The following is a 25418-nucleotide window of genomic DNA, read 5'->3' as shown; positions in this document are numbered from 1 at the left end:
CTCGGTTCCCTAACCAGGGATTGAACCCAGGCCCTTTGCATTGGGAGCGCAGAGCCTTAGCCACTGGACCACCAGGGAAGTCCCAGCGCAAGCTCTTAAATAGAAGTATGTATACATGATTCATTGAAATAAAATCATATAATGCATTAGGGATCTTATGAAAGTTTTAATGCATTATCATTTCTTACACTTGATATTATTTTTGAAAGAAATAAAAGTGTACAAATTTTTTTTTTTTTTTTTTTGCGGTACGCGGGCCTCCCACTGTTGTGGCCTCTCCCGTTGTGGAGCACAGGCTCCAGACGCACAGGTTCAGCGGCCATGGCTCACGGGCACAGCCACTCCGCGGCATGTGGGATCTTCCTGGACCAGGGCACGAACCCATGTCCCCTGCATCGGCAGGCGGACTCCCAACCACTACGCCACCAGGGAAGCCCCCAATTTTTTTTAACTCTGCAAGGTTGAAAGGCAAATAACAAGATACATTGATATTATCCAGAGCACTGATTCATAGTGGTCAACTGGGGAATTCATTAAAATGCAGATTCTTGGGCCCCATTTACCAAAATTCTGTTACAGAGGATTGAGGATTGATCTCAGGAATCTAAAAATTTTAGTAAGTACCCCAGATGATGCTATTGCAGAAAGCTTGCAGGCAACATTAGAAATACTTGTTTTGTACAAATGCAATTAATTGTGCATTTTGTACAGATGTTCAGTTATACATTTCTGTGTTCTACCTTTTACATCTTGAAAAAGTGAAGATGGGTTTTAAAAGTGACTGTTACTACACCCTTTGCATTATAAATTTAATAGAATCTAATGTAATGGACAAGTTGACTAGCCATCCACTGGTGAATTTGCCATATAGAACTCCATCTGGAAAATAGATAAATATTTCTTCAGCTCATGACCGATCTCAGGAAATAGAGAAGCAGATAGACGTGAGATATTTGCCCATCGGGGATTATATGAGTTGGCTTCTGATCTCTCCTCTCATTTGTCAGTCAAGTTAATGTAAATGACCACTGTCATCTAAAGTACGTTTGGCAAAATTTATATATATTTTTCTCTTTAAATCTCCGTTTTCCACACTTTGGTTTGATTGTATCTAATGTGTATTCAGAGGATGAATATTCCTTAATGTGGGTCCTTTTATTGTTGGAGGATCAAGTCATTGCAATGATATTTACTAGAATAAAACTATCAGTACCCATCACTAGGCCTCCCAGATAAGGGGCATTTGAAGAGTCCAATCAGAAAAGGAAGAGAAAGGTGTGGTTGGGAGGGTGAAAAAGCTGGAGAGTTCCAGAGTTTCACATACCCTCACCCCAGGAAATGATTTTCCATATTCGTGTGCTGGAGCTTATCCTGTATCCCCTGGGGGTCAAGACTGTGTGGTAGACAAGTTAACGCCCTTGGTGAGGCTATTCTGTATGTGAATATGCACATATACACTTACACAGAATGACATGCTTATAAGGATGGTGTATGTAAAATCTTATAAGATTGGTTCTGTGCCAAGGTCTTGGGATTATATTTTTTATGTTGTATAAATTCAGTTCATATGCAATAATGTTAGTGAGGTATTGGCATAGTAAAAAAAGAATATAGTTATCCAAATAAATGTTGCACGTAAAAATTAAAAAAAAACTTAGGGTCAGTGGCTTTCTTAGAATATTATGGTAAGGATAAATTATGTTATGGACATTAAGGCTAGCAGCTATATGAAACTACTCATTTCTGTTTTCTCTTTTTCAATCAAAACTGTCTCTTTGATCAGATTTTCTATAGAAAAGATGTGCAGGACACCCACATGTATAACGCGGAGCTTGACAGACCAGACATAAAGATGGCGACACAGATCTCCAAGATCATAAGCAATGTAATCTCTCTTTCTTATCTTGAGAAGAATTGATTTCTCATTTTTGCAGGAGACAAAGTGGCTTTGGTTGTTGGATGGTTAATTTAGTTAGTGAAATTAATCCATCTGAATTAACGACATCTCAGTTTTTTCATCTGAATTATCCATTTCACTATGTAAATTAGTTGGATATGTGCAGAAACTGATCAGACTTGACTTGACCATGGCTCTGTTGTCATGCTTTTAAAAAAATAAATACTATTCAGGCATAAGATAACATTCAAATGTCTGAGCCTGAGAATCAAGTTTGTCATTCGTCTGGTCCCATATTATCTCTCACCTTGTCCCAAAGAACTTTACTTGGCCTTGTTTCCATCTTGTTGCTGTTAATTGTGCAGGTTCTCTTTGGTCAGCATTTACCAATGCACATTTCCTATACATCATGGCTGTTTTTATCTTCCCTAAGACATCCTTCTTGGTTAATACCATTTTACTTAAACATACCTTACATCCTGATTAAAAATGATTACTTAACTTGAACCAAATATTTGAGTAACATAGGCTATACTCGACTTAAAAAATCAATAATTATTTACTAAATTCAACTGCATGTTAACCAAACAGGGTTAGATCAGTTCCTAACACTAAACAAAGCCAGAAGACATCTGCATGCAGAATGCAGGGTCTCAGTTATCTAGAAATTTCTCCTGGATAACATAAACACAATGGTGATGATGACTGGATTCATGGACTCAAACTTAGTAATTATTTTACTACAAAAAAGTTGTTTTTATAAAATCAGTTTCTTCTTAGCAGTCAGCATTTTAGTATTTGGTGAGTTGTAAGGAACATTTTATGTGGACTGAGGGTCAGTTTTATTTTGGCTATTATCAATGTAATTTTTCATTGGAAAGTAGAAATGTTCAACATTCTCTTATTTATTCATTTTAGGCTGAATACAAGAAAGGGCAAGGAGTAATGAATAAAGAGCCTGCTGTAATTGGAAGACCAGATTTTGAACATGCTGTGGAAGCTTCTAAACTTTCTAGTCAAGTAAGAATCTAGTGATGATCCCACAATGATTTTATTCAGAGATTTTGTTTCTAGCAGCACTGGAAGATATTTTACTTTAGGTAATGTCTTTAATTGCAAGAATACGTAAAGATAATGTTTCTGTAACCATGTCAGATAGGATTACAATAATTGTAAATTTCAGTAAGGGATAAGATAAGTCCAATTTTAAACATAAAACTAAGTTTTCTTTTCTCCTGGCTCAAATTCTAACCTTTTTCTATGAGTTCAGCCATGTTGTCACATTTCCTAGGATTTCTAGAATTTAGGAATAGTCATATCAATTAGATTAGAAGAATAGTTAAATTTCTATCTATACACGCATACACAGAACTTTTAACTTAGTAAGAAAAATAGCAATTTTCTCAATTTTTAAATGCTTTAATCACAAAGTAAAAAAAGAGGTAATCTAAATGAAGAGAACATTGAAATCATAAAAAGGATCTGAAAAAGTGTAAAGACATGCCATATTTTTGGCTGAACGTCTCAATAGATAAGAATTTCAATTTTCCCAAAATTAATATATAAATGTCATGCAATTTCAATTAGAATCCAACAGTTTTTTTGAAGTATGGGTAAATGATCTTAGAGTTTGAATGGAAAGGAAATGCCTGAGAATAGCCTTTAAAAGTATGAAAGTGAAGACCAGTGAAGGAGAACTTAAGTTGTGAGTTACCATAACATAGTATAAAACCACTGAAATTAAATCAATATGGGATTGATATAGTAAGAGATAAAATAATCAGTAGGATAGACTAGGGAATCCTGAAATAGGTTCCAATGTGTATAAGAATTTAATATATGATAAAAGTGTTGGTTCAAGTCAGTGGGAAAAAGTTGTATTAGTTAATAAACGGTGCTGACATAACTGGCCATCCATCTGGGTAAAAATAAAATTGGACCTGAATCTTAAACCATCTACAAAATGAATTCCAGATGGATTAAAGATGTGAATGTAAACCAAAAAAAATTTTTTAAACCTTAAAAGAAAATCCAAGAGACTATATACACCACATAGGGATAACAGAGTTCTTCTTAAAACTGGAGAACCAGAAGCTACAAAATAATAGTTAGACATGCTTGACTATGTAAAAATTAACAACTCTTGTAATGGAAAAATGTAACATTTGCAGAGTCGATGATAACAGATAGTAATTTTTATGCATGTATAGTGTTTTCAACTTTGAAAATGTCCATTCCTCAAGTTGCAAAAGTCTTAATTCGATTATACTTCAAAATGGAGAGATGTAAAAGAGGAAAACTGTAAAATCTAACTGAAGAACATAAAATACTATCTGAAAAAATGAGAAGACCTACTATGTTCTTAGCTTTGGAGGGCCTGAGAAGGGCCGTGACTCCAAGCTCTTCTGAGCCCAAATAACACTCATTGAAGAGCAGGGAATATTGGCACAGACCTGGCAACTCTTCCGGCATCGCTTCAGATTTTCTGACTTCTTACAATTTCAGCCTTTTCTGGGGGCAAAGAGTTCCTACCGGTTGTGTAGGAGAAGCGGTAGATTCTAGAGAAGCAGTACAATTTGGCTGAGTAATTAAGGAAATGGGCTGTGGACCTGGACCCTGAGTTCCTGGTCCTGCCGCTGGCTCACTGAGTGACTTTGGACAGATGGCTTAATTTCTCCATCTGCAGTTTCCTGGCCCGTAAAATGGCATGGCAGCAATACTGCTTCTTCGGGTTGTTGTGAGGATTAAATGAATTACCGTGAGCAGCTTAAAACACTGCCTGGCCCATAGAAACACTGCATCATTTCCCAGGAATAATTTTACTGTAGCTATTCAGAATAGTTTTCTACTCTGCATTTTTTACATGAATTCGTGCACAAAATGAAGCAGAAATAGTAGACTGGCCCTTAGATTCTGGTCTTAAATTCATTCATTCACAATCTTATTTGAGAGTCCTTAGAAGAAAGTTTTAGTATTTGAGTTTTTATTTTCACATTTCAAATGCAGTCACCAAAAATCCTACCATTTGATCCTACCTGGGTTCTTAGGCAGACTTAAAAAAAAATCTCAAATCATTTAATAACTGAATTATCAGATGCCTAAGTGGATTGTAATTTGCAAGTTACATTATATCTGTCATCTTTGTTTTTTTATGACATTTTTGCTGATCTCACAGTGTACAAACTCATTAGAAAAGGGAAAAACTGTTCAGATGAATATATAGGACTTCCGGAATGAACTTGGTATGTTCATTTGTATTTTCAGGTGCATTGACTAGAAATAAAGGCAGAAAGTGTAGTTTCTTATTTTTATTGACAACTTTGGAGATCATGTATTCTCTTGCTCCTAAGCTAATGAGATCATGAATATAGGAGCCCACGAAGGCAAGTAGATACATAGAAGGGAAATAATTTAAGAATGCAGTAAGCTGGGAAGCTAGGGGCAGGATGCAAGACACAGAACAGAAAGAGTAAGAGAGCACCCAGATTGTGAGAGGGAAGGCGATGACGGGGCAGTGCCCATGGTGTGCAGAGATAAGACACCCCTGATGAATAGACAGAAAGAGAAAGCGAGAGGGTACAATTCTTCCATTTTACCTGGAAATTGAGCTCTGTGGGATTGAACCCGGAAAAAGTAATGGAAACAAAACTCTTCCTATGTTAACTTGTACAATAGCTTTGCTCCCATAGTTGTAAAGTCTAGGAGGCACATAAAATTATGGTCAAGTAATTAAAAGAAAATCAGTGAAAAATGAAAGTAAAATCTCATGTGCTAAGATAAAGAGATGGGTGTATTTATAAGTATCTCAAATATTAGGGCAGTAATTATTGAAGTCATCATCTTAAAAAAAATTCTTCTAAGAGTGGTTATTTTGTTTTCATATTCATAGATCATCTTAATTTATGAATTGGCATTTGTCTATGTGATGAATGAAATTCCTTTAGTTTTATAATATCAAAGAAAATTTTGTATTTATAGTAATTAGTGTTTCTTCTAAAATTGCATTTGATATTTTGGTAAGAGAGGGTTTTAAACCTAAACATTACTAGCTAGATTGATGTTAAAATTTAATAATAAGTATTGTCCTTAATTTGTAAAGGGGTATTAACTGGTTTGGAGAATCTCCCATTCTCCCTTCTGGGCAAGCACTCTCCCTTCCAACCTCCTTCCACCCAACTTTTGGTTTAAATGTCACGTCTTTGACTTGCTGATTTAAATTATATTGCTCTGTTCCCCTTTATTCTGTTTTTCTTTATAGTTCTTAACACAATGTATATTAGTCATATAAATGTATATGTGTGTGTTTTAAACATCTATTCACCACCACTCAGCAGGCTCTGTGGGGACAGGGTTTAACGGCGGTAATGGCACAGATTAGGCTTTCAAGAATTACATAGAGGGCCTCCCTGGTGGCGCAAGTGGTTGAGAGTCCGCCTGCCGATGCAGGGGATGCGGGTTCGTGCCCCGGTCTGGGAGGATCCCATGTGCCGCGGAGCGGCTGGGCCCGTGAGCCATGGCCGCTGAGCCTGCGCGTCCGGAGCCTGCGCGTCCGGAGCCTGTGCTCCGCAACGGGGGAGGCCACAACAGTGAGAGGCCCGCATACCGCAAAAAAAAAAAAAAAAAAAAAAAGAATTACATAGAGACTGATTAAACAAGTTTCTCTAGATCATTCACATTTGGTTCAAAGTCAGTAAGGTATTATTTTATTATGAAACTAAGGGCAGAGTATATTTTGGGTAAAACTCGGACTTAAACACATGGATTTTATGATGAATTCTACATAAAACTCTGTTTTTACTCTCTTCCTCAACAACTTTTAGTTCAGTTTCATCCATAATTGGAGGGAATTGATGCCCATGGATGTGTGGCATTATGTTGTTGTTTACTTTTCATTTTCACTGATAATTAAGTGCACTTATCCAATTTTCCACTTCTTTCCTAGCATATGTTTCTATGACTATGATGAAAAGCTTTCGTTCAGGGTCTGCTTTTTGTCTGCTTTTCTGGCACTTTGTGAAACTGAGCCACAGGTGATCTCACCAAGCCCAGCACTCCTTGTGCTGAAAGCTTGAACTACTAAGATCGGAAGTCAGGCTTTGACTGTTGAAACACAGCCCTGTTCAGATGCAGTTATGAGAAACTAGGTTAAGTTCTATCATTGCGGTTGAGCAGTTCTAGTGTTTTTTTTTTTTTTTTTTTTTTCGGTATGCGGGCCTCTCACTGTTGTGGCCTCCCCCGTTGCGGAGCACAGGCTCCGGACGCGCAGGCTCCGGACGCGCAGGCTCAGCGGCCATGGCTCACGGGCCCAGCCGCTCCGCGGCATATGGGATCCTCCCAGACCGGGGCACGAACCCGTATCCCCTGCATCGGCAGGCGGACTCTCAACCACTTGCGCCACCAGGGAGGCCCTCTAGTGTTTTTTTGTAGTGTGTACCTCTGAAAGTTCTGCTAAGTCTGTTAAAATTCTTTATAAAACTTTTAGGAGTTTCATCCCATATACCTAACCTATATTTTTTTAAAAGTTGGTAGTCATTAACTTTTAGATATGATATTCATAATGTGAATAAAATCAGTCATAGGTATAACTTTTCATTTGTTTCCAGTGATTGATTTATGTATAAGGGGTAACATTGTGCCTTAAAACCATAGCAAAGTCACCCAACACCTATTTCCTCTTGTCTCAAATGGTCTTAAAACTGGAAGGAAGATACTTTGTTCCATGGTTGAGTCACCCATTGTAATGAAAGGAAAGCATTACCCTGATCCCTTAGCAGAAGTGAGTGTGCGTGAGCAGGTGGACACTCAGATGTGTGAACTGTGGGTTGAAAGTAGGATAGAATGTTCAGTGTGTATGTGAAGTTAGTGAGTGAACCAGTGAGTGAACCAAACTATTTGGCTATTTTCTTAGTTCATTTATGTGCAAACCTTACAGCAACATAAGAGACAGTTGGTATCAGTGTCTGGTAAATATATTTTTTATGTAATTCAGTTATTTTACTTTCTGGTTAATTAATGAGGGAAACTCTTGCATTTTTGTTCTTTAGGTATCTTTTAAATCAGATCACACAGAGTTCTGAAGGTTAAAATAAGATAAATTTCACAATACTTCGCTTATCATTAAACTCATTAGAAGTAACTGAATGACAGATATACTTTAAATAATTATTCTCACGCTACAGAAATAACCTGGAAAGGTTAGACAGCATTTTAAAATTCAAATTTTAGGGTGTGTAGCCCAATGCATAACAGTGGTAGAAATCTTTAAGAATAAAGTTCTCATAAAAATCTATTACAAGGCTATTGCAAAATTTGGAGACACCATGAAAGTTACCTGGTCCTGCTTTTCAATGGAAGAATCCCTTCTCAATGTAATCCATCCACTTATTCATTCAAACAAAACAGTTACTGAACCAGATATTACATGCCAGACACTATGCTTGGGGTTAGATTTTCAAGGGTGAACAGAACAGATATAGCCCGTGCCTTCACCAAGCTTAGAGTCTAATGGGGAAGACCAACACCAGAGACAGTTTTGCAGATAATTGCAGCAATGTGTGATGGGTGACCAGGTAAATTTGGGGTGCTTCAAAAATATATCAGCAGTAAATATTATAGTTTAGAGGGTCAGAGAGGGCTTTCAGAAAGAAGTTACATTTGGGCAGATGCAAGATGTGTAGAAAATTTTCAGGTGAACATTGGAGGAGGTAGGGAGCAGTGATTTGAGCAGGAAAGCAGAAGGGGAAAACAGAACAGGAAAGCTGTTCCACTGGTGGACAGCTCAGCTGATAGAACATTTTCCTTATAACCAGCAAAAATCTCGTTGGCTACAATTTCACCTATCAATACTAGCTTTACCTTTTGTAGTAGAACAAATGCTATTTTTCTGTTTTTGCAAATGTTTGAAGACAGTTACCACCCGATTCCCAAATCTCTTCAGTATAGAACTCTTCAGCATAGTAAGTGATGTAGAGTATGCGTTAGATAAATAATTCTTGAATGAATGAATGAATGAGTAAAAGTCTGGCAGGAGCTATAAAGTATGATACAGATGCAATATGTTATTTTTGTATCTATTGTCTTTCATTTCCTGTTGCATTTTTTTCTTCCTAATAGGATGTTGTTCAGACCAATTTATCAATGACTGTGGAGGGTGTGTGTCGGGGGAACAGACTTGGGAAATTAGAGAAGTATTATATATAGTTCCAACACCTACCTCAGGGTATGACTCATTCTGAGTCCTAATAGAGAGTTGATTGCTTATCATTTTCTCTTTAATTTATATGTTTCTTTAATAAACGTATATTAAGTGCCAAATCCATTCAAAGCACTGTGTCAGGCACTAGGGATACAACAATGAATGAAAATCTATTTCTTGCTCACTGTCTAATGGGAGAGCAGACATACACAGATAATTCAAATATGTCCAAAACTTAGAAAATAGTCTAATCTTATATTTCCAGGGAAAACTCACCTTTAATAATAGGTTAGTATTAGTAAAAGTGTGTCTTGTAAAACATCAGGTGAAAAAATGCACGGTTCTGTTTGTATTGAAGTATTTAAATCTAATCAATTAATCCAGCTGAGCAGTGCTGGCTTCCATCGAGTTTTCTTTCAATTATTCATATTCTTCAACCTCAGACATCGTGAGTGTCTTAGTTATGTATTAGCTAAATGGCAAAAATAGGTCCTATCATCTTGAGCACGGGGAGCCCATCAGACTGCCTTTGTACCCCCCGTAGTTCTCAGCACAGTTACACTAGGAGCAGACACAACGTGGAGGGGTGTGTTACTTGGAAATTCATCTGACACAGAGGGGACAGCATACGGAAGGCCAGAGAGGGGGCACATGCAGCATGTTCAAGGAGCTTCAGAACACGAGGATGGCCAGAGGACAGAAATTAAAGGGGAGATTGGAGAGCTGGGAATGCCAGGTCCCACTGAACCTTGTAGCCATGTCTGGGATCCTGGTCTTCATGCTAAGCCCAATAAGAAGTGAGTTTAAGCATGTATGTGACTTGGTCAGGTTTGCTTTTGGAAGAGGTTACTGACTCCAAGCCTGATGGAGTGTGTCTGGGTCATATCAGCATTCCCAACCTCAGGTAGGAACTCATCCTAACTCATGGCAGGAACCCAGTGCAGGCTCAATGTTTAATGAATAGAGGAAGGAAGGAATCATTACAATGTAGACTGATTACTGTTTTTCAGAACTTATGCATTTACTTGGAAAGTGTAAATGCTACCAGGTTATCTAACGGGTGGGAATGTGTCAGGTTAATTTCCAAGTGACACTTCCTTCCATGTTGCCTCTGGGCTTAGTGTAATTGTGCTGGGAACCCCAGGGGTGGGTACAAAGACAGTATGGTGGGCTCTCTGCGCTCAAGTTTTGCCTTTTAGCTAATACATAACTAAGATACTCATGGTGCCAGAGGTTGGGAACTGTGAATAACTGACGGGAAATGATGCAAGCCCATGTTACATAGCAGAATCAGTTGATTAGATGGAAACAGCTACCAGCTGAGAGTGTCTACGGCACTGTGGCATCAGGCAGCATGTTTTCCTCAGTAGGTGGAAAGTGTTGGTGAATCTGGCTGAATCGGGAGTGCCATTCTAGGGGAAGTCAGTTCAGAGAATCTACGATCATCATTAAGTGAATACCTTTCAGGCACTAAAACCTAGAAGAGACAAAAACACAGATAAGAATACTGTGAAAAATGCCACAGCAGAGGAGTGCTGAGGAGTGGCATTGTGTGTTTAGTGGGGGGATCAGGTAGGGAGAATCTTGGCTTTGGTGCCAGCTACTGTGGAAAGTAGTAAAGGAGCTCTAAATTTATTCCATTGGTGATGTTGGCCCTGATTTCAAGATAAAATAATTTTCTAAAAATCAAAGTTTTTCTTGTTTTAGGGAGACCTTGCCTGTTAATTAGAATGAACGAGATTTTGCTTGAATTTATAAGGTACACTGAGTATCAAAAGTTATTATTAGCAAATGGAACTGCAACAGAAAATGTTCCCTGTGAACCATCTTGACATATTTTCCAAATGTGTTCCCACCAGGGTTTTCACAAGCTCCCACTCGTAGGTACGCGGCATGTGTCCCTGAGGGAGACCATCACCCAGTACACACTAGATTAAAAGAGGTAACATGAGCCATACCCAAACTGCTTTTTTGTAAAGGTTTCTGCAAGGCAGAGCTTAGGATGTAGAATAAAGGTGCATTCTGAATGTTGTAAGAAAACAAAATAGTGTAAGAATCATTATATAATAAAAATATTACGGGCCTCCCTGGTGGCGCAGTGGTTAAGAGTCCGCCTGCCGATGCAGGGGATACGGGTTCGTGCCCCGGTCTGGGAGGATCCCATATGCCGCGGAGCGGCTGGGCCCGTGAGCCATGGCCGCTGGGCCTGCGCATCCGGAGCCTGTGCTCCGCAACGGGAGAGGCCACAACAGTGAGAGGCCCACATACCGCAAAAAGAAAAAATATATATATATATATATTACAAGAAGACAAAAGAGCTTACTTTTTTTTTTTTTCTGGAGCACAGGCTCCAGACGTGCAGGCTCAGCGGCCATGGCTCACGGGTCCAGCCGCTCCATGGCATGTGGGATCTTCCCGGACCGGGGCACGAACCCATGTCCCCTGCATCGGCAGGCAGACTCTCAACCACTGCACCACCAGGGAAGCCCAAAAGAGCTTACTTTTGCTTTTAAGATTTGTGCATCCTTTTCTGCCTACAGGAATAAAAGCAGATGTGAAATGAGACTAGCTATTTTTGTTTTATTTTTGTAAAGAATTTGTATATATATTCTAATTAGTTATCATAACATACATTCACTTATTTCTCTATTCATGGAGAAAAATATAGTTCTACACGATAAGTTGATAATCCTTCTTTTGGTTGCCTTAAGACGACTTAAAAAAAAAAAAACCCACAGTGAAGATTGGAGATGGTTCTGCTGCTGAATGCAATTGTGGAGTTAAAGCAGAGAAATGAAAAATGACATTAAATAGACCCAGGATGTTTCAGAAAATGTAATCCCTAACAATGAGGTTTTGAACAAATGGGAAATGATGAGAAAAACCATGGTATGAGCTATGTCCTGCATTTGGAATAATTCTTTTAGGAAAATTAATATTCAAATTCTGAAATTTAGGACCCATTTTCTAAATGTGGTAGGTGTTAAGACATTTGTGGTCTTGATTTCTAACTGATCATACATGTTAGGAATGCAGAAGTGGAAACTGACATTTAAAAATCCCCAGATTTTAGTATATAATTCTTGTTAATAGGATTTGAGTTCATGCCTAATTGCATTTATGATCCATGTTCAAGTACAGGTGCTTTTTAATTAAAAAAAAACCCTTTATGCCTAATTAAGCTTTATATGGGGGTGGGGGGTGGGAGGGAAATACCAGGAATTTAAACTTTTGCTATCATACATTTTTAAGGTAGCTTTTATATGATCTAATTAAAAATCAAACGTGTTACTTTGAAAGCTTAAAGGTAAATGTGCTATTTAATTTATCCTTTTTGTTTCTTTTACGGAAGGTTAAATACAAAGAAAAATTTGATAATGAAATGAAGGATAAGAAACATCATTACAATCCTCTTGAAAGTGCTTCTTTTAGGCAAAGTCAGCTGGCCACTGCCCTAGCGAGTAATGTAAGTTACTTTCTGCCTCATGACTTGTAATTCACAGAAGATTATTTTCAGTATATTTTGATTCTTGTTTTGTCGGACTTGGCTGTGTGGTACTTGTGATACTTAATCAAGATTATGTAATTTCCAAATAATTTTAGAAAAAGCTGAAGCATATTTTCTTGAAGCTTTTCTGAGAAAAATTTCATATTGTAATTTACTATTAATGGTTACTGATTATTAATTAATTAATAAGTAGGAACAATATTGCTAATAAAACTATTATAGCCGATCAAGAATAGAAATAGATTATATAGTTTTTCAGAAAAGTAGTGTGTAGTATCATAAATTAATGATTATGACAATAGTTAACTCATGTAATTATGCATGAAATAGTGCATATTGTAAAGTATACCTGGTGCATACTAGTTTATCCTAAGGAAATTTCCAGAAATTGTACTTGAGATGGCTTACAATTTCTTTCTTTTTTTTTTTTTCTTTTTGCGGTATGTGGGCCTCTCACTGTTGTGGCCTCTCCCGTTGCGGAGCACAGGCTCCGGACGCGCAGGCCCAGCGGCCATGGCTCACGGGCCCAGCCGCTCCGCGGCATATGGGATCCTCCCAGACCGGGGCACGAACCCGTATCCCCTGCATCGGCAGGCGGACTCTTAACCACTGCGCCACCAGGGAGGCCCTACAATTTCTTTCTTATCCCTTATGTAAATTCTGTGAAATACCTCTTCGTAAGTTTTGTTTTCGTTTCATATCTTTAAAAACAAAGTTTCAATTTATAAGAAAAGATGTCTTAATTTTTTATTAGAATTAGGAAGAGTATAAAAAAAGAAACATGGAAAAAATCAATTACTTTGCTATAATTGAATGATGTATAGAGTACCTTTTTAAATGTTAAGTTTGACTATTGTTGAACTGTTGCTTTGTTAGAGCATTTAAACCTTTCAACTACTGTCATATCCTTGGGACTTGGTATTTTTTATTTTCATTAATGTTTAGAAGGTATTGTAATTTGTGTTCATTAGCCAGCTTTTGTTACCAGCAATGGAAATAGGTGTTTCTGTCTTTTAGGACCTTTGGGAATATCATAATGATTTATTTTTCTTATTTGATTATTTTTGTGTGTGTACAAACGTAAAACAAATAGAATTGGGATATACTTAAAGGAACCTAGAGCGCAGTACTAAAAGCTCAAGGTTTAGAATCAATTTCCTGGATTTGAATCTTGCTCCACCACTTAATATTATGCTTTCATCTTTGTGCCTCAGTTTCCTCATCTGTAAAATGGGGATATTTAAAGTATTTACCTACTAGGATTGTGGAGATTACTTAATACATATAAAGTGTTTAAACAGAAGAGTTTTTACTTGTTTACTTACTTACCCAGTAAGTGCTTGATGTTTTCTATTATTAACATTTTATTATTATTATTACTAATATTATTATGTTTCCAAAGCAACTGATTAAAGAGAAAAGAAACATTCTATATAGTAATAGGATGAAAACCACCAGAAGCTCTAAAATAGACACAAAATATAATTGAAAGATGGTGGTAATTTCTAAAGAGTAAAGTTTCTATTTTCTTTATTTTTTGAAAACAGAATTTCTGTTAAAAGTTACTTGATTCTGTTAACATCACCCTTTCTGACCACGTAAACAAAAGGAGTTACCAAAATATTTTCAAGTCCCTGTAGTTTTCTTTTATTCATTCCGTAGTAAATGAGCACCATCTAGTGGCTCCTTGTAAATTCATTTGTCAATTTCCCATTAAATAATACTTTGTTGTGTTTAAAATAATAATGGCCATAATGCAAAAGCGTAATATTTTCTTCTCCTAGATGGTATTTTGTTCCATGTTATTTTCATAGGTGAAGTACAAGAAAGACATTCAAAATATGCATGATCCAGTTTCAGATCTCCCAAACTTGTTTTTAAACCACGCTTTGAAAACCAGCAAAATGCTCAGCGGAGTAAGTGGTCATTTGTTGACAACTGTAGGTGTGTGAGTCTCTGGAGCCGATGTGTCTGCAGTGCTCATGAGCACACCTGCTTCCTTAGGCGAGCCCGGCCTTCACTCCTCCCTCAGTAACTCACTTAATGAAAAGTAGTGTCTTGCTTAAATCCCACCCAGGCTGTCGCTTTACAAAGCTAGCTCTTTAATATTTCTTGAATACAAACTTTCTTGTTGAACAGCTACCCTTCCAAGTGTTTGTACGAGCGTCCTTTCTGTCTTTCTCCTTCCCCTTTCTTTCTCTGTAGTAGATTGAAGGCACTTGGAGGTCATGCTCTTCAGTCAGGGATCTTTTATTTTGTACAGGCCAGAGCAGAGTGTCTGGTATTCAGTAGGTAGCATAAAACTTATCTTAGTCTAAATTATATCTTCTTTAAAAATAAATTTCAAGGGCGTTTGTGTTGATGCTATGCTTTTATGAAGGTTTCGATGTTTTCTTCAACGCAACTAGGAGGAGAGGGTGATTTCCTCACGTCCTGATGAAAATATCTGTGTCCACTGCCAAGTGGTCCATTCCATCAGAGCTCAGCTCTTACATGCTGTTTCCAGCACACAGTGCATCTGAACCCTGACTGCACTGGCTCTCATTCCTGATGACCCTGGCTCACCTGTGCCTGTATTTCCTACATCTCAGAATGGCCCACGGTGATGATGAACTCTAATTTGACCTCAAGTTATTTCTATACCTATTTTAATAATTACTCAAAAATTATCCATATTTATCATATATCTGCTTTGGATCAGGCACAGATTTGATGGCAAAGTATTGATATGTTGGCAAAGAATGTGAAAAAATGAAAACAGTCATCTTCAAGAGATGTACCCACGGTCATGCATGAGAAAAATCTGTAGTCAAAACCTGGTTCCCAAACCATTAAATAATGAGATAACAGCTTCAGTTCAGGTTAAAAATGTCTACACTTGGCTTTGATATATTGAAACTTCTGTTCATTACTTTGTAATCCTCTTTTCTTCTTGAAACGTAATCTGCGTGTAAATAATTTATATTCACGGAGATTAATTAATCAATTACTTATCACTGGTCTCTGGAGGAAAAGCAGTCCATTCTTCTTTCCTGTCTGTCGAGCAGGGATGAAGTTTGGGAGACTGTCAGGCACAGAATTAGACTCAGTCCCTGGATGCTTAAATGTCCTGCCATTTCAATGCTTATCCCCTCCTCCTCTGCACACATGCCTCTGTTCCTTGAGTGGCTCTGTTTGAATTATACATTTTCTGCCACGACTCGTAGGTATGCTTCTAAAAATCAATATGTTTCTGTGCTCTGAGCCTCTGCTTTCTTCATGTTTAGTCTTTGCTCATCCAGTTTGATCATTGCAGTAGCATTTGACCTGGGACTCTTTCTCATCCCTATTTGGGTTAAATTTCCCTAGGACACAAGGTTTCATGTATAAATAAGCCAACAAAAAAATATCATGGTGGTAATTCAAAAATTTGGTAGCTAGAAAAAAGGTATGCCACTCATAGGCAATATTTCTTTAAAAAAATATTGACCTTGGGCTTCCCTGGTGGCGCAGTGGTTGAGAGTCTGCCTGCCGATTCAGGGGATGCGGGTTCGTGTCCCGGTCCGGGAAGATCCCACATGCCGCGGAGCAGCTGGGCCCGTGAGCCATGGCCGCTGAGCCTGCGCGTCCGGAGCCTGTGCTCCGCAACGGGAGAGGCCACAACAGTGAGAGGCCTGCGTACCGCAAAAAAAAAAAAAAATTGACCTTTATTTTATAATAGTGGTGAAAAGCAATAATAGTAATTGTTTCTATTTTCTCTTCAACAGAGAAAACCCAGCAAATTTGTATATTCCACTTGTTTTATATACCACTTATAAAGTTTAAACCTTCATTCAGGTTGCTTTTGCCTGGATTATAGATTTTTTTCCTGTTCAGTGATAGAATTGTGATTGAACAATTACTTCATGGAAGAGAAAGTTTGAGCCAAAAAAGGTGTTACTCTGAAGTTTCTACTTATTAAAGTTGCACGATGTTACACTGGCTTGAATTTATTGTACATCAGAATTGCCTTCTTTTCAATTTTAATGTAAAGAGAGTTGGGATTTTGTTGATTTATAAAGGCAACTTAATTTTATTAAAAGATTGAGTAAGGGAATTCTTAAACAGACATTCTGCCAGAATTAGTTGTCAATTTGGTATAAATGGCTGTTTTTTATTTTATTTATTTATTTATTTATTTATTTATTTATTTATTTTGCGGTATGCGGGCCTCTCACTGTTGTGGCCTCCCCCGTTGCGGAGCACAGGCTCCGGACGCGCAGGCTCCGGACGCGCAGGCTCAGCGGCCATGGCTCACGGGCCCAGCCGCTCCGCGGCATATGGGATCCTCCCAGACCGGGGCACGAACCCGTATCCCCTGCATCGGCAGGCGGACTCTCAACCACTTGCGCCACCAGGGAGGCCCAAATGGCTGTTTTTTAAAGACCTCTGAATGTCTTTGATATAAATCATAATTTAAAAAATTATAGTGTGTACAGTAAAATTAGTGTCTTATGAGTTTTTACAGCCATACTGATTAAATTTTTGAGAGAACATTTTCCTTTGGAAAATAGAGCTCTATTAGCTTTCAGTTTCTTTTATAACTGCATAAATTAAAAATATATATTGTGTGTTACTCTGTATAATTCCCACTAGGAGGCAACAGAGACTATTATATAAGAAAAAGCAAGTATTGGTAATCTTTTGCAGATCTTAGTTCAAATAGGGTGGTTTTGTTTTGGTTTTAAAATAGGAGTTTCTGAAATTCTCTGTAACTACAATAGATCATTGAGTTAGGGACAGTAGTTTTTGACCTTTTCTCAATATATACCCGTTATCCCAGACTTTATTAGTTCTGGATTTTAACTTAGTAATGGAATGTATCCTAGCTTGTTACATTCAGTTCATAACTATTTTATAAATATATATTATAAAATAACTTGTAATCAAATTATAACATCTCTAAGTATACTGTTATTCTTTGAAATTATCTTTTTTTAAAAAAATTAGTAGAGAAGCCAAAATTTATTTAGAGATTGTTCTCTTGCGTCAAGATGTACTATGTGAACATTTTCATGAGCTTCCTGGGGCTGCTATCCTCCCTAATGTATTCTGGTTAGAGTTTTGGGAGACACATGTCTTAGTTCCCTAATTGGCTGAAAATGCCTCTGGGGACCATTGATGCGTCCCCAGGGAAAGCAGTTTTCATGTGTAGGCCGCTTGGACCTTCCATCCTTCCCATCCCTGGCACTGGGCCTTCTTCCTGCTTCACTCTCAGATCACTGGAGCATCTCCTAAGACCCAAATGTCCTAGCTCTTTCCTGCTGCCTTTCAAATGCTGCTTACCTCTCCCTCCACTCTACACAAAACTGCCATTTTCACTGAAATCCTCATTGTCTTAGGAGCAGCAAACTTTAGCTTAAGTCTCTGTAGACGTGAGTCTTTGAGAGTTACCATTTACCTCTAAAAGTCTTTGAGAGTTACTATTTACCTCTAAAAGTCTCTTCCAAATAGGCAAAATAACTAAGTGTCCAAATCTCCAGTGATAAAAATCAGGAAGCAATTTTTGTCTTATTGCTGCCTGTTGTATTTAGAGTCCTACACTTGCCAAATTTGGCATCCTTATCCATTCTGGTCTCTTCCAAATTCACCCTTTTTTTAAAAAAATAAATATATTTATTTTATTTATTTATTTTTGGCTGCGTTGGGTCTTCGTTGTTGTGCACAGGCTTTCTCTAGTTGCGGTGAGCCGGGGTCACTCTTCATTGCGGTGTGCAGGCTTCTCATTGCGGTGGCTTCTCCCGTTGCGGAGCACGGGCTCTAGGTGCGCTGGTTTCAGTAGTTGTGGCTCATGGGCTCTAGAGCGCAGGCTCAGTAGTCCTGGTGCACCGGCTTAGTTGCTCTGCCGCATGTGGGATCTTCCCAGACCAGGGCTCGAACCCGTGTCCCCTGCATTGGCAGGCAGATTCTTAACCACTGTGCCACCAGGGAAGCCCCAAATTTACCTTTTTGTCTGTATGTCTAAATAATGTCTTAATCCAGTTTCTTCACCTTAAAAATGCAACCAACCATACCCAGATTCCTCAGTTTCTCTTCCAGACACCTCCTACCCTCTCCTTTTAGGAAAATTAGTTGAATTATTTCTCACCCTCTCATTTTCCTTATGAACCCCAATCTTTCTCAGGGCTGAACCATTGTATGCAACTTATTTTTCTTTCCTGACTCCAGCTTTCCGTTCCTATGTTCTTCTTTTCTTTCCTTCTCTTCTTGTAGATGAAATTAAATACATTTCTATTCTAGAATAAGGGCAGGACAAGTTGCCTTTATTTTGCCCACTTTGCCTGTTCACACAAGTCACAGGTTTTCTGTTGTCACTCTTCAGTGTCGCAAATCTCTTTTACATTGTGTTTACAGCCAGTTGTCCTCTGCTTCTCTTCAGTGTTTTAGATGCTGTTCACATTGACCACCTAGAGCTGGTCTATCTTGCTTTGTCGGTTTAGCGCAGGGTCAGAAATTTGTACAACCAGCCATGGGAACCTGGTGGTAGCTTTGCAGTTCTTGTTGGCTTGCATTTTTCAGTTTGCATTCCTAAGTATTAGTTGCTCTCATCAGCCTGTTTTTTTCTGACTTTATTTTCATGTTCTCTATTTTAGCGAGAGTATAGAAAGCTTTTTGAGGAAAACAAAGGCATGTATCATTTTGACACAGACGCTGTGGAACACCTGCACCATAAAGGCAATGCCATGCTCCAGAGTCAGGTATGAGACCTCCCCAACCCAGACCCTGTAACACTCACTGCCGGGTACCCGAACCGAGAATGTGCAGCTGCTGGAAGGAATGTGCGTCGTGAAAAAAAATCTCAAACACTACGCTGTCTATATTTATTGGGCTGGGGAAGCTTGAACCATGTTTCATATGCAGGCATTTCATAATATTATAGTTACTATACACAAGTTAAAACTTACAATATATGAGTTAATTAATTAAATGATGATCATATCTCATAATTTCAATTTTATAGTGTACTGATTGTCATTTTGAGCTGCAAAAGTAATTTTCCAGGCACAAAGTTCATTATAATTTCTCAGTTCAATTATAAGTGCATTAAAAAGGAAAAACTATCTTACCAGTGTATTCTATGTTAATGTTTCTTTTGACTATGAAATTCTATGTACTCTCTGAAAGAAATCTTTAAAAATATCTTTTTCCTTGAACACTTTAAAGTTGATAACTTTTTTTTGGTTCTGAATTTCAATGGTTGCAAAAGATGTTAATTCTAGCATCTATTAAGATACAATTTTACATCACTCTTTTAAATGTATCCCATGGAACATAAATTGCATAATGATTTGATATCCACCTTCATTTATTTAAAAAATATACAAACCAGCTCTCCTTTAAGGTTTGGAAATGTATGTGTTTTTCTCTTGTGTTCTTACTTTTATTTCGTTTTCCCCACAAGATTTTATCCTAACATAATGTGTTATTATACTTCACACCCTCTCATCGATCATTCTATTATACTTCTCTAAAACAAAAGTATTCCCAAAAATAGGAATTTAAAAATTTGTTATATTTCCTGCCAACACAAAGTTCTAAGTTTTGAAAAGGTTCTTTTGGATTTAATTACCATTAAAATTGTTATTATAATACAACTTAAGAACTAATTTCATAAGTAATTATTATACCTAAGGATTTTAATGAAAATACATTTCTGAGTGAAATGAATCATGATCAAAACTTTTCTGTGAATTTAATTTAAGAAGGTATATTGCTAAAAAAGCCTACCACTCTGACAGCTTACAGAATATAATTCTAGTTTTTGTTTTCAGGAGATAGAAAATACTGATCATTTTATAAACTGAAATAAGATGGGGATTGGTTGTAACTGCAATAAATAATTCATGTTATGATATTATTAAATAATGCTTAGTGAAACTGAAAGAAGTCACATAAAAGCTCTGTGTGTGTGTTTCACTCAGTGTCTACGGAAAAATTCAGCAGTCCCAAAGAACACTGTCTTTCCTTTGTCAGAAAGAGGGAATCACAGCTATGTTTTTCTTCTTGTTCATGATTTACTGCTAGGCATTCAAAGTTATCACGGGGATCTCTCTCTCTCTCTCTCTCTCTCTCTCTCTCTCTCTCTTTTCTCTCTCCTTTTTTCTCTGTCTCAGCCTCTCTGTCTCTTTGTCTTTCTCTCTATATATGTACCTATACCTGTGTGTATCACATATGTGTTTATATATGTAACCCCACGTATATGATACATATCTATATATCCCAGCTGTCTAAATACTTATACAAGTCCTAGAACTACATTATTTAGTTCTAAATCATTTTTATCCCTTAAAATTTTTAATATATTACCTGTTTACTTTCATTGTATATCATTAACCACAGAGAACCCAGTCATCAACCTAAATGGCCAGAAGAATGTGATTTTAGAAAATAGGGTGATTGTTTTGCACATATATTTATTTGACTTTGCTCTATTTGTGTAAGGGCTTGTGAGCTTTATGTGCCTTTTATACTATTTTTCAATGAAGGTTAAGTACAAAGAAGAGTATGAGAAAAATAAGGGGAAATCGATGCTTGAATTTGTTGAGACACCATCATATCAAGCTTCAAAGGAGGCTCAGAAGATGCAGAGTGAGGTGGGTCCCTTTGTTTTGTTATCAACTGTTTAATGCAAATTTGATGTTTTATCATTGAAAGGAACCAGTAGAGTGGTTCAGAATGTTTAGTGGGTCCGGAAGAAAGTACACTGCAGTGGTTGGCTGTTTCTGACATTAGGTGTAAATCAGCTTTAATGTTTAATTGCAGTTATACATTTATTATATGCTGTGGAATTAACTTACGTTGTGGACTGTGTGGGTCTTTCATTAATATTGGCTTTCAATTTTTGCTATTCTGATTTCTGGTATTGTCACTAGGGGAGAATTATCCTTTGCAGAGGCTGAGACATGTTTTCCTTTAAATTGTAGCCATTGGCTATTAGATTTTTAGGCTCAGCAATTATGTTTCTGCTCATCAGGGCTTGAGGAGAAAGAAATCTTCCAATGGAAAATATCTTTGAACCACATTTATACTATAAAGATTTATACTCTATAATTTATTCTGTATAAATTGGCAGATAAATTTTATACTAGAAAAATAATATATCTAAAAGTCTTAGACAAAGTTTGATGTGAAAGATGTCTTTAAATGCAGGACCAGTGAAGTAGATACAAGAGATGGTTCTTATTCCTAAGGGATAAGCTTGACCATGTGCTTCTTTAAGAGCTTCCCACAGGTAAAGCTAAGTATGAACTCAGGAAAAGCCACTAATGTTTTTGTTATAGCCTATAACTAAGCTTCTCTCACTTTCTTCTAATGCCAGATGTAGGTTAAGCCAGTGTGTTTTCTAGAGGAAATCTCTAAATCTGGCTTTGAAAAGTGCTTTGTCTTCTGTTCCACAAATAGAGCTCTCCTATAAAAAGCATACTTCAGTGTTTTTTTCCATTTTCTAGTCATATACTGGCGAGTTCAAGTCATCGTCAATCTTCCTTAGTGAGTTACTTCTGTCAAATAATTTCTTTTTCAGAGAAGGGCCTTTTGAAGTGAAAAATATGAAATAAATAAATGTACATATATTTGTATTTCATTTCTTAGAGTCACTTTTGGCCTCAAAATGCCCTAGATTCAGCTTTATAATTATGATCTCAGTTAGTTCCACACAAAGAGGACCACTTCTCATCATTGTTCTTTGGTGTGTCTGTAGTTCCTTTAATTCAGTATGTTTTCTTCTTAATTAGCTCTGTTAGTTTTTACAGAACATCTATTTCTCATGGCTATTCCTGGATTGTTTGTTAAATGGTAAATGGCCATGTGTAACTCAAATGTAGGGGAGGGGACAGCGTATTCTCTTATCCTCCCTCACAGTTTGGAGAATTTCTGTGTACAATTACCTATCCCTGTAATAAGTACATAATGATCCTGGAAATAGCTTTTCATTTTGTATTAATAGGAATAAATTCATGCAGAATTTGTTTATTTGTATGATCTTTGTGTTGCAATTTGAATAAAATATTTAGCTGGTAAAATCTGGACCCTTATTTGTCTAATAAATATTACACATGGATGGATATTTTTGTTATTTAAGGAGACTGTTTTTATAGTCATGAATCCTGGGTTTCCATTGATTTTCAAACGCCTAGCTCAAATGTAGAATTTAGAGCCTAATAACCAAAGGGTGGCAATGTCAAAGAGGCAGACGGGGATATGGATTTAGGCCCTCCACAATCTTCTTTCATTTCTTGTCGTGAACTCTTACCCAAAGAACAGTTTATCAGGTTCCAGATAAGACTCTCCTCACAGTGTAACTTGATTCATATCAACTCCATAGATGGTAGAGAAATAGTCTCAATGCCAAAATCATTAAAGGAAAATCTCCTCCAGCCTCATTACATTTTAGAAATGGTCTCTTTTTTTTCTTGGCTGTGCCACGTGGCTTGCTTACAGGGTCTTAGTTCCCGGATCAAGGATTGACACCCCCACCCCTCCACCAACTGCCCCTCTCCGCCACCCCCAGCCCTCGGCAGTGAAAGTGCCAAGTCTTAACCATTGAACCACCAGGGAATTTCCAGAAATGGTCTTCCTTGAATTCACATAAGACTAACAATTAAGAGGGACGATGAGGACATAAACGTTCATTCTACTTTGGTTTGAGTGGATTTCCATGCCTCTAGATTTTCTTCCAGTGGGCGGATCCACTATCTTTTGGGTGAACCAATCAGGTGATCCAGTCAAATAGCCAGTTGTATTGGTTCTCCTCCTGAAATGGGCTGATGTCAAACAATAACAGAGTCTGAGATATTAAGTAGCCCCTCTCAGAATGCTTTCCTAGAGGGAGCCGGTGTACTTGAAGAGCCTGCTTTTGTTTGGTAGAATTCTAAAATTTACGATAAAGTTGGAGTTATTTTCCTGTAAATAAAATACTCAGAGGTGGTAAAATTATATATGAAAAACATCAATTTTGTTCCGGGAACCCTTGTTCTAGTATCTTTTCAACAGTCACTAATATTTTCTAAATTTAAAATCATATGGTCTTATCTAACAGAAAGTTTACAGAGAGGATTTTGAGAAGGAGATTAAAGGAAGGTCATCGATGGATTTAGACAAGACTCCAGAGTTTTTACATGTAAAGTACATCACCAGCCTTCTGAAGGAGGTATGATCCTACTGTTGCTATACAATTCTACAAAAGACATTTAAAGAAATAACCCAGGAAATAGGTACTAAACAATTCTCTACTAATTCTCTAATTCAGTGTTTGAGTTACTCATCCATTACTCTTTCCCTCACTTTGAGCTTTACTAATAGAGTTTTCCATTTTCATTAAAAACAGGTAAGTGTTAACATTTCCATTTAAAGATGAGGGAAGAAATTACCCAGATTTCCTGGAAAAACTTGAAAAATAGTTTGATTTTGTGTTTGGGTTGTAGCTTAGAAGCTCTATAAGTAGTTTTACAGCTTTATAGCAGTTAGTTTTTCAAAAAAATATTTTCAATATGGATGAGGCAAGCTTGATTCTCTCAAATTTAGTTATTGTAAAAACATGTATTGGAACCATTTTTTCCTGTGACTTCCCTGCAGCATTCTCATGACATTTGATATCAGAAATGAGGTGCTTATGTGTGACAGTCTGGATAAATGGTACATTTATAAGTGTTTTTTGTTCTAAGTAGGGAAAAATAATATGTTTAGCGTATAGAACATAGGAATTCATGTCCATTTTTCATTTTATACTCAGCAGGACTTCCTCCCAACCCCCAAACTTAGTGGCACATTTTGGCTCACAGTGTATTAAATTTGTTGAATATTAAGGCCCTCAAATCTAACAATTAAAAATATCATGTTCACAGTTTAAAAGTTTTGTTTTTGTTTCTTTTTTTTTAAAAATGGTTGCTAAGTAACCTGGAGCTCTTTCAATTCCCTGTTTAAACAGATTCTCTTTACATTAAGAGAAAGCGTTAGAGAACTCCATTTCATCCAGAATTTTGAACTGAAGAAACTATTTCTGAAAGAAATGTCTTAAACCAGTGAAATAAATTGGAGTATAATTACCTACACAGACATGAATCATCATGAACTTTTTTAATAAGCAAATGCCAACTGGCCTTTACCATTTAAGTGCTTTTAGAAATTTAATGTGATTCACTGTTGTAATATATGCTGGGCTGAAATAGGCATATAATTTATGGAAGAGAGTCTTTGCTACCCTACCTCTCCTCACTTCTAGATCCTATTAAAAGCTTTTGAAGTTGAAGGTTGATCATGTGGAAGCTTCCTGCTATTATTGTCTTCCATTTAAAAAATATGCACTATTTATATGAATTTTTTAAAGGGGAATCTTTTTCTTATTTACATACAAATGACAATGTGAGATCTATTTTGAGAATCATAAATGACTTAAGAATGCCCTGGTGGTCCAATGGTTAGGACTCTGTGCATCCATTGCAGGCGGCCTGGGTTCGATCCCTAGTCAGGGAGCTAAGATCCTGCATGGCGTGGCCAAAAAAAAAAAAAATGGCTTTAATATACATGCCATCGCCATTCTCTTTTATTTTTCTTTTTGAGCAAATCTTATTTTAGACTTACTGATTCAGAATGTATGCATCAGTGTAGGAAAAAAGCCTAGAGACGATGATTAAAAATCTTTTAAGTTATAGTGATGTCTAATTTTAGAAAGAGACTCAGTAGCTTAATGAAATTGTGACTTCCCTTTGAAAGTGTGAGCATTTAGCTTTAAATTGTCTTCTCATTCTTTACTTTATGGTCTTTGCATTTCTGTTGCCATTTAAAGTACTCAAAGTATCATT

The 25418-nt window shown here is 37.1% G+C and overlaps 1 protein-coding gene across 3 annotated transcripts in view; it reads left to right on the top strand.

Annotated features, from left to right (window-relative positions):
- The window catches only part of NEBL (nebulette), a 348466-nt gene that overhangs the window by 264445 nt on the left and 58603 nt on the right, over positions 1-25418 (top strand). The window contains exons 6-12 of one of the 3 annotated variants that reach the window (XM_060095441.1): positions 1784-1885; positions 2816-2917; positions 12445-12558; positions 14415-14516; positions 19212-19316; positions 21105-21212; positions 23657-23767. The exons of the other annotated variants lie outside the window; for them this stretch is intronic. Of the exons in view, the coding sequence (XP_059951424.1) occupies positions 1784-1885; positions 2816-2917; positions 12445-12558; positions 14415-14516; positions 19212-19316; positions 21105-21212; positions 23657-23767 (744 nt within the window). The remainder of the gene's footprint in view (positions 1-1783; positions 1886-2815; positions 2918-12444; positions 12559-14414; positions 14517-19211; positions 19317-21104; positions 21213-23656; positions 23768-25418) is intronic. 3 annotated transcript variants of the gene reach the window in all.

This window comes from Mesoplodon densirostris, chromosome 4 (assembly GCF_025265405.1).
Source record: "Mesoplodon densirostris isolate mMesDen1 chromosome 4, mMesDen1 primary haplotype, whole genome shotgun sequence".
Classification (NCBI taxonomy): Eukaryota; Metazoa; Chordata; class Mammalia; order Artiodactyla; family Ziphiidae; genus Mesoplodon; species Mesoplodon densirostris.
This window is presented reverse-complemented; position numbering and strand designations above follow the sequence as displayed.